Source organism: Cimex lectularius, unplaced genomic scaffold, assembly GCF_000648675.2.
Source record: "Cimex lectularius strain Harlan isolate CLEC.00 unplaced genomic scaffold, Clec_2.1 scaffold6, whole genome shotgun sequence".
NCBI lineage: Eukaryota > Metazoa > Arthropoda > Insecta > Hemiptera > Cimicidae > Cimex > Cimex lectularius.
This window is the reverse complement of record NW_019392677.1, coordinates 3,026,452-3,035,617: the sequence shown is the minus strand read 5'-3', so window position 1 is coordinate 3,035,617 and position 9,166 is coordinate 3,026,452. Positions and strand designations below refer to the sequence as shown.

Below are 9,166 nucleotides of genomic sequence, written 5' to 3'. Positions count from 1 at the left end.
TATTTTTAAGCTCTAAATTTCTCGCCAACCCTGTGTGCTTGTTGAATTGGATTTACAATTTGCTTTCTACTGAGGTCATTATATTTAAAAAGTACCTTTAGAGCTAACAATCAATCACATCCCAACAGAATGTTTCAATTTGAGATGGAGTGAATATCCGTTGAAATATTTTTCTTTATTGTTTATCCTTTTTTTCCCTTGTTGGTTGTGTTGTTTATTAACACATTCGTTACAGCCATCGTTATGGAGTGTCGCACTAAACCCTCCCCATAAACGTCATTCCAAAAAATTAATGGGAATACTTGAAGAAATAGCTTGGTCTCCACGTTCATCAGACATAAATCTGTGATTTTTTTTTCTTCTGTAGGGACACAAAACCATCAATTTACAGGAACGAGCCATTTTCAAGTATTGAAGAGCTGCAAACGACATTGACTGACTGTTGCGATAATGTTTTGCACAGCCAACTACATAATGAGCAGATCGTTTCGATTGGGCAAAGTAAATTAGCAGAATTATTTGAACATTTATTATGAGTACTTTTTTTAATTTAATTTATTTATTAAAGCTAGTATTATTAGAACAACCATTAATTTTACAATGATATATATAGAAAAATGTTTATATTCTTATAAACCCATTGGTACTATAAGATTAGTATTTACAATTTTTTAAAGTTACACTAGTTAATATAGTTTTGTTCTTTTTAAACTTCTGACCATGTTTCGATTATGTAGGACTTTGATCGCTTCCACATTCTCGACTTGACTGAGGCAAGACTAGTGTTTGGTGGCAAATTTTTGTATTTCTGCTGTAACCTCAAGGATCTTAAGACCTCTATGTAAGTCCTTATTCCTTAAGGACCTCAAGGTGCATTGATTATGTAAGATTTTCTTTTGGAGTGTTTGTATAATTTTGATATTTCTGTGTTTGGTATAACCCCCATAGTTGGCTACCATGTATTCACAAGTCTTTAGGACTTGTTTGTATATTTTAATTTGTACAATAAGGTTGGAGCCGCATCCTTTTTTTCTCTTTGTGTTCTTTCCATCTCAGATTGGCTTCTAACGTCATTCCCATTTATTTGGCTATATCGCTGTATGGTAAAATAATTCCATCGATTGTGAGAGACAGAACATGGTCCACTTTTTTATTTGTAAAACTGAGCCTGATTCTCCATTTTTGTCCATTCGTTTACATTGTTACAAGCCTTTGAAGGATTTTTAATGGTGGATGGTCGGTCTTACTATGTTACTGCAAAAGTTGCAAATTTTACTCAATCTATTTTCGATAAATCACTGGTGTATAACAAGTAAAGCAGTGGACCTAATATGCCACCTGCATTTATGTTTTTATTCTGAATATTGATCTTGTTTGACGCTAAAATGTCTGTCTGATAATCCGTACATACTTCGTTGGTAGCATCCCTTTTAGTTTATTGATGAGTCGTTCATGCCAGACCTTGTAAAAAGCTTGTAAGACATCGAGGAATAAGGCAGAATAATTTATTTTATTTTATTTTAACGCAACAAGATTATATCAATCCAAAGGGTGCCGATGTGCCCATTTGTATGTCGGGTTCGAATGCTGAGCCAGTGCCTAAACCATTGCAACCACCGACGCCCCTGAATTTGGTCTATTGATGAATGTCTTGTTCATAATTCAAATTGGGATCTTTTTTTCTATAATGGATTTTATTCTTTTTAACTTTTCGAAAAGCATAGAGGCTGTTGGTAGTCACAATATTGGTCAATATGATTTGACCTCGTTTTCTAGGGTTTTTTTCATAATGACTTCTGAAAATTTACAGATGCTGAGAATATAATCCATTCTGATTGCAGCATTACATTTAAATAAATAATTAATTTTATTTAAATAATTAAATTTTTAAATAAAAAGACAGTTTTTTTTCAGCTATTTAAATTTCATTTTATATTTTGTCATTATTTTTTCTGATGGAAAATACTTCCAAAATGCAGTGCTTTTTTAATAACAGAATGTTTTATAATAATAAAGGCACTTTATTTATTATAATCCAATAATGTACAATTAAATTATGGTTACTAAATAAGTACCATTACGACATGGAAACTTCCGTCTGCCAGAGGTGAATGAAATCATAAATAAAGGATGTTTGAAGCTTCCTTATGTATCACCTTAATGGATAAATCACTGGCATACAAAGAATATATACTTCTATTGACTATAATCAAGATAATGATTTAACTAATAAAATATTCTTTTCTGAAATCCTAGTTTTGACTCTCTCCTTATTTTTCAAATGTCGTGTAATCGGTTTGGATTCTCGACGAAAAATTGAAAAATGGCAAAAGGAGGGAAAACTCAAAAGGTGGGGTTGAGATGGGGAGTTGATGTCCGCGTGGATCGAGGTCTCGATAGCTCAGGTGGTAGAGCAGCGGCGTATCTAGCCGAAGGTCGTGGGTTCGAATCCCTCTCGTGCCATTAACTTTTTTTCATCTCAACTAAAAACCTTAATTAATTGTCATTTATTATTATTATTATTTTTTTTTTCCGGGGCTTCTGACATCTAGGTCATTTCAGCCCCCACTAAGTCTATATTCTATACACGTTCATACAAATAAATACATTTATACACTTAAATACATCCATACAGTACACTCATTCCGTTTGGTCGGTGGAGTACTTGATATTCCTCCACCGACCTACACTTAAACTAAACTAGATTGGGGTCGATGGGGTACTTTTATAAATATTCCGCCATCGACCCCGAACACACACTCACCCGCTTTCATCGTTCGAGGGGCGATGATGACGTTATATTCACCCTCACCCCTCGCCATTCATGCTAATAAATACATGCACACAGACAGTCATTTATTATTATTAATTTTTAAGGGAGTTTTAACAGCTAAGGTCATTTTATGCCCTAACTGATTCGTTTAAAATTTCTATCTTGAGTTAGCTATATCCCTTTTTTTATTTATATATATAATTTTTTATTTATTTGTTTTTGAGGGAGCTATCATTCCTTATTTAAATTGTGATTTTGGGCATTGTAGTCTATTACCTCTTTTATTTCATTTTTCCACTCTGTTAGCCTCAAAAGTTCCTGAAAAAAGAAATCTTGCACGCAGAACTCTCAGTCAAACACTGTCAGACAATACATACATTCAAAGGTATAAGAATTTGGGAAAAGACTTAAATCTCATTATAAATTTAATATTATGATATCGTTTGTAGTGAACAATTCATTACACGTTTATAGCGAAGCAGTCTTCATTACATAATTAGTAATTATATAATTTATCCAGGTTTATGAGGAAGTACAAAATACATACTGACCTGCTTAAGTAATTTATTTACATAAATGTTTTTAAAACTTTAACACATATATGTACATGTGCATGTACAAATGTGATTGGAGTTATTTGACTACAGTATCATTGAAGTATGTAATCTGTTATCTTTTTTTGGTCTGTATTTATTGTTACTTTATGGCACTTATTAAATTATTTGAATATTTTCTCTATTTTTAACAATTCCCGATATCACAGCTGTGCATTACTTAAATAAATTCGGTATCAGTGCAGACCCCTTCTCCTTGTCCCTTCAGAAAAAAAAAATTGAACGAGCTTTAAAATGTAATTGAGGGTTTATTTATTACTTTTGTTGTGCTATTTATTAATCTATTAATAATATTGATTTTTTGTTAAAAGTGTTGGCGCTTCTTTGCTGTTATTTTTATTTTTATATCCTTTTTTAATAGTTTATATTTTAATGATTGTTTTGTTGTGTTGCTTGACTTCCCTATGCTTGTGTACCTGACCTGTTTTGACTGTAAATAAATAAAATAAAATTAAAATTAAAATATCTTGGAACAAGATGAACCCACTTCACTTGCAAAACTGTATGCACTTTTTGCAGATTCGTTCTGAGAAATTATGAATTTTTTCTTAACAGAAGAAACTAATATTGTGATTTTTTATTTAAAATTTTTTTAAAGACATTTATAGTTTTAAAAAAGGGGAGGGGAAAAATCTTTACTAGAAGCATTAGGCTGGAGCTACTTTGTGTGCTGTCCGCTGTAACCGATAGTTCATTATAAACAGTTCCTTATGTTTTTTCCTTATGACATTTGAGATTATAAGATTTCATATTTATAACCAATATCATTATACACAATTTCTACTTTATTTGTTTTGCCGAAGGGGTATGATGGTAGTGGTGCAACAAAAAATGATGCATACTACAGGAATAGGTGATTCATATTTCGATGAACCAACACTGATTTCCCTAAGGTGTTTCGAATAAATGAATCCCCCTGTATATACAAATAATTACAAACCACCCGGCGAAAATATGGACAGTGGGACCTTGTGGTTGCTTGGTATAGAGTGGCATTGAAATTCGAATAACCCGCCAAAGTTTACGCGTTGAATTATGGGTAAGACAAATAGTGAGCGGTGAGCCGTGAAAAAGAGCTGTCAGCTGATCTATATCTCTTAAGTCAACGGTTTTTGATTATGGTTTTGAATTACCTCGTACGCCTTTGGGGAAATTATCTTACATTAGGATGATCCCTAAAAAAATCGTAATTAAATATCAAGTGTGTCAAAATCTACCAATTTCTAAGATTTCTTTTTTTATGCCATACAGTATAATACAAGTTTCTTGGTTAGGTAGTGTTTTTAATTAATTTTTGTCAAGCCGATTAATTATAAATTGCAGATATGTTTAATTGTTTATACGCGTATGAAAGCCTGTTCAAAAACCGTTCAGCCGTCAAAAACAATTAGTGTCTGTAACCTTAAATTTATTTATGTTGTTTATACCGAATTGAACTGATCTGTGCACTTTTTTTATAATGCCCCCCGTGACCGAATGTCCTTTTTTAAAAGATGAAAACCAACAAGTCAACCATGGTGAAAGTGCATTGGCCAACTCTTCTCTTGGAGAAATTTCCGATTTCCTGGACTCAAAAATACCAGGTTTTGCAAATTTGAGCAATAGAGCTTTGTGCCATATACCTGAGCAACTAAGGCACGTCGAGAACCTGAGAGTGCTCAATCTCTCTAACAACCGTATCTCGGATACATCGGGGATCTTAGAGACTGAACTGCACACGTTGGAGAAGCTAGTAATGAATCACAATTCACTGAGCCGCATAAGAAAGCCAGCTTGCATCGCAAACCTAAAGGAGCTACACGTTTCGTTTAATCAACTTAGAACATTTCCTTCTTGGCTTATAGACGACACATTTTATTCTTTAGAAAAAGTAATTTTGTCGAACAATCCGCTGTTCATAAATACACCGGATATACCTGCACCCTCGTGTTCTCTCATCGGCAGGAGGATTTCTTTTCTTGACTTGAGCAATACCGGCATGAATTCAAGTCATATCAATATTTTCGCCTATCTTCCTTCTCTGAAGAGACTCGACATTAGCAATTACAATAAATCTTCAAAAACCAATTCTTTTCCTGAAATCCCGAAGGGTGCTTTGCCACTGTATCTTGAAGAGTTGATTATGAAAGATGTTGGACTTTACACAGTGCCCTGTGTCTCTGACCTTAAACATCTCCGTGTTCTAAACTTGTCGCATAACTTACTTTCTTACATTTCAGATACATTTCCAAGTATTTCCAAACTAGAAAAACTAGTCTTATCTAGGTGTTCTTTGTACTTCCTACCAAAAAATTTTGGTTCTCTAAAGTCTCTCGTGTACCTTGATCTTAGCCATAACGATGTAAGTGTAAACTTCTGTTAATCTTATACATTTATTTATTTATTTTATGGTTTTTTAAAATAAGATTAAGTACAACATTAAATATTATTAAGATGGCGCAAATTTATTTTGTAGTAAATTAAAAAAAAAAAAAAAAAAAGTTTTCTCAAGACCCATACCCTTCAGGATGAGATGCTGAATGACCCTCTTGCAGCCTCGAGCTCTGGGCAGTGGATCAAGAGATAATCCACAGCTGAACAGGACTACTGCATATGCAAGTCAGTGTTATTGCAAGTCTGAATCTGTGCATGTATTTCATGTTAGGTCTGTGTATGGTGAGTGTTTCAGTTAGCTGTGTGGTAATCTTCGTAAAGGTCAATCTGGCCCTGTCCTTGAAAGCTGGGAAAAGATGTTCTTGTTTTTCCCTTTTTCATTGAATTCCATTTGTAACGGTCTCCTCAAAAAAGTGTTTTCTAATTAGGGGTGTGTGATATCTGTTGTGTAGCCCACCAGTTGCTGGATGTCTTGCACAGCCTCCTTAGCAAGTAGATCTTTTCATTGCGTTAGATCCTAAGGGCTTATAGGAAAACCAATATTTTACCCTCATCGCTGAGTCGCTTTGCTTCAACTCTAATCTCTTCTCATAATTTTCTATGATCTTGTGGATTTTTTCCCAACATGATAGTGACCATGCTGTCCATATAAATAACTTCTTTTGGATCCTCATCAAATTGCGCCTGAATCCACCAAGACCTAAAAATGATCGGCTCAGCTTGGTTATTCGAGCAAAAATTTTCCAACCTAGGCTTCTCCTAGTGAATTTTTTTAAAATAATCATTATATCAATATAAACCCAAGGGGTGCTGGTGTTTTTGAAAGAATGGCGGGTCACTGGATTTGAACCCGGACAGTAATGAGCACCTTGTCAACGCCTAAACCATTGTGGCCTCCAAGCTTTTGTTCATATCAATGAAAATGAACAACTGATGTCTCACCCTTCTTATTTCTTACATCCTTCTCCAAAACATGAATCAATACACTTAGGTTTTTATTTCAACTACTTCAGTAGGCTGCAGCCCTAAGTTGTAATGCACTGGCTGATGATATTCATTCTCCATGCCCTCCAGAATCTGCTGTATTATTGCATAATTTTGGGTGAGCTGTTTGACCTTAAGGTCAATGGGAATGATGTTTGCCATCAGGCATTCTGCTTCATATGAGATTATTTTGAAGCCCTTAATCATTTTTATGGACAAAGCCTTAATCTTATATAATTTGTTGGCTTGTTCATTTTTTATTATTATTATTTTTTTTAGGTTTTCTGTATTTTGGATATGTTCTGGCTAAAACTTTTAAAAAAATTAAAACAAATTTAATATAAAATAATGGGTTACTTCCAACTAAATAAGATTTTTATTATTATTGGAAGATGAGAATCAAAGATTGACAATATTGTTGTTGACAATATTGTTACATCCAACTTTATACGTTTATTTACTTGTCCAATTTTCATTTCATTTGTTATTAAAAACAAAATAATAAAACAACAATAATAATAAATATTTACTGAAATCTGTAAGTGATTTTACACTTTTGAAGTGCAGTTTGCATTAAAAATATTTTCAGTCATTTCTCAATGTAGAATAATCTAAATTCCACGACTTAATGGTAACATCAAAAGAATAATTATTTTTCCAGATTTCTTCTTTGCCAGAGAGTATAGATGAATGTGTTAATCTCGAACATTTGGATCTTTACAACAATTCATTCTACTCACATCCAAAGCAGTTAAACAAATTGATATCATTAAAAAGGCTTGATTTGTCACAAAACGAATTTGACATTCCTGACATTGTGGTAAATAAAATTTATCATTTAATTAATTTGGTATATGCTGAACTTTTTATAAAATTAAACTTTTAAATAATATATGATGTTAAAAATTAGAAAAGTTGGTCTAAAAAAATATATTTACATATAAGCATTGTTTAGTCAAATTTTTGGTGATTATCTCACCATCAGTACAAACTATATTAATTTTAAAAGATTTAGCATATACTTAAACCTGTTAAATACTTTTTATTCAATGTAAGACTAGTCAGTCGTATAGTCAATAAGATTTAGAGATTTTTATAGATTTTTAGTTTGATGTACTTTTATTTTAGTGTGGGAATAAAAGCTATCAAGAAATGGAAAAAGCATTAAGAATTGAAATTGATCAAGAGCGAGAATCGGGCAGGAAGACATCCATTTCTTCTATTATGGATGAAGGTTCAAAAACAAAATAGTCTTATTTAAACGATGGTTTTCATGGATTTTAATTTTAATTTACAGACTACGATGACAATAGCTCTACCTCAACTTACAGTTCCGAGTAAGTATACATTCAGTACTAAATACTACTGAGTACTATTAATTGTAAAATAAATCAGATCTTGCAGAAACTTCGCCATGCCAATTCAAAATGGAGAAATGGAAGAAGAAGACTGGGACGACGAAGTGGCCAATTGTTTTGATCCAAATAGTATTATTTATTTTATTTATTTAATTTTTTATTATTATTATTATTTTTTTTTTTATAAAGAAAAGATTGTACTATTTTCCAGATATGCTGATGATAAAAACAACAAGACCTGAACTGAGTGATGACCTAGAGCACTGCTTGAGAGGCTGCCCCCAGCATATACTTTCAAGTAGTTATTTTTTTCTTCCTGCTCAAAATAGATTGAAAGAAGTGTTTTATAAACCTTTGCCCCAAAGGCAAGAGTATCCATCCATTTTAAATCATTTTCCTGTTGTTGATGGTCAGTTTGATGATGATTGATATTTTTATAGCGTTTAGAAATGTATTTCTAAATTTTTAAAATATCTTTTTATTTATCATTTTGCAATTGATTGAATTATTACAATAAATTGATTTGTTTAAATTAATATTGCATTTATGTAAATAGTAATATATCTTTATTTTATCTATCGTCTAGTCTAATTTTTTTCAGTATGGAAGATACATATAACCCAAAATTAACCCCAAATTTTTTTTTTTCAAAATTCAATTTTGATTTATATTATAAATTTCATTATTTTCAACAACTGGAAGTTTATATATTCAGTGCATGTAACAATACGCTGCTGCAAACAGTGTCAATTAATATATTTTGTATAATAAATTATTTTTCTGTACTTAACTCTTTTTCTTAACACGTGTTTTGTTTTTGTTAACAATCTGATTACTGGTTGATGATTTATGTAAATCTGCACACTGTATGTACATGCACTGAACATGTTGAGCCTATCATTTCTTCATCAGCTTTAGTAATTGACTCGGCCTGAAGAATCACCCACCCTGGGGGGGTCAGACCTCGGTCTTATCCGTCCAGCCGACAAGATTTGGCTCCAAGGGCTACCAACAGCAGGCCATTTCAGACCCCAATGCAATCAGTCCTAAAACCATTCATACTC

At 32.5% G+C, this 9,166-nt stretch overlaps 1 protein-coding gene across 2 annotated transcripts; it reads left to right on the top strand.

The window, feature by feature from the left end:
• The first annotated feature begins 4,440 nt into the window (after positions 1-4,440).
• LOC106673931 (leucine-rich repeat and death domain-containing protein 1-like) lies at positions 4,441-8,887 on the top strand. 2 transcript variants are annotated; one of them, XM_014406322.2, is made up of 6 exons: positions 4,441-5,728; positions 7,406-7,564; positions 7,873-7,978; positions 8,042-8,081; positions 8,149-8,231; positions 8,314-8,887. In XM_014406322.2, the coding sequence occupies exons 1-6, from the start codon at positions 4,847-4,849 to the stop codon at positions 8,529-8,531; spliced, it is 1,488 nt and encodes a 495-aa protein (XP_014261808.1). In that variant the 5' UTR covers positions 4,441-4,846; the 3' UTR covers positions 8,532-8,887. The 2 variants fall into 2 exon arrangements, with proteins under 2 accessions (XP_014261808.1, XP_014261807.1); XM_014406321.2 differs by having other exon boundaries at positions 4,442-5,728; positions 8,140-8,231.
• The last annotated feature ends 279 nt before the right edge of the window (positions 8,888-9,166 follow it).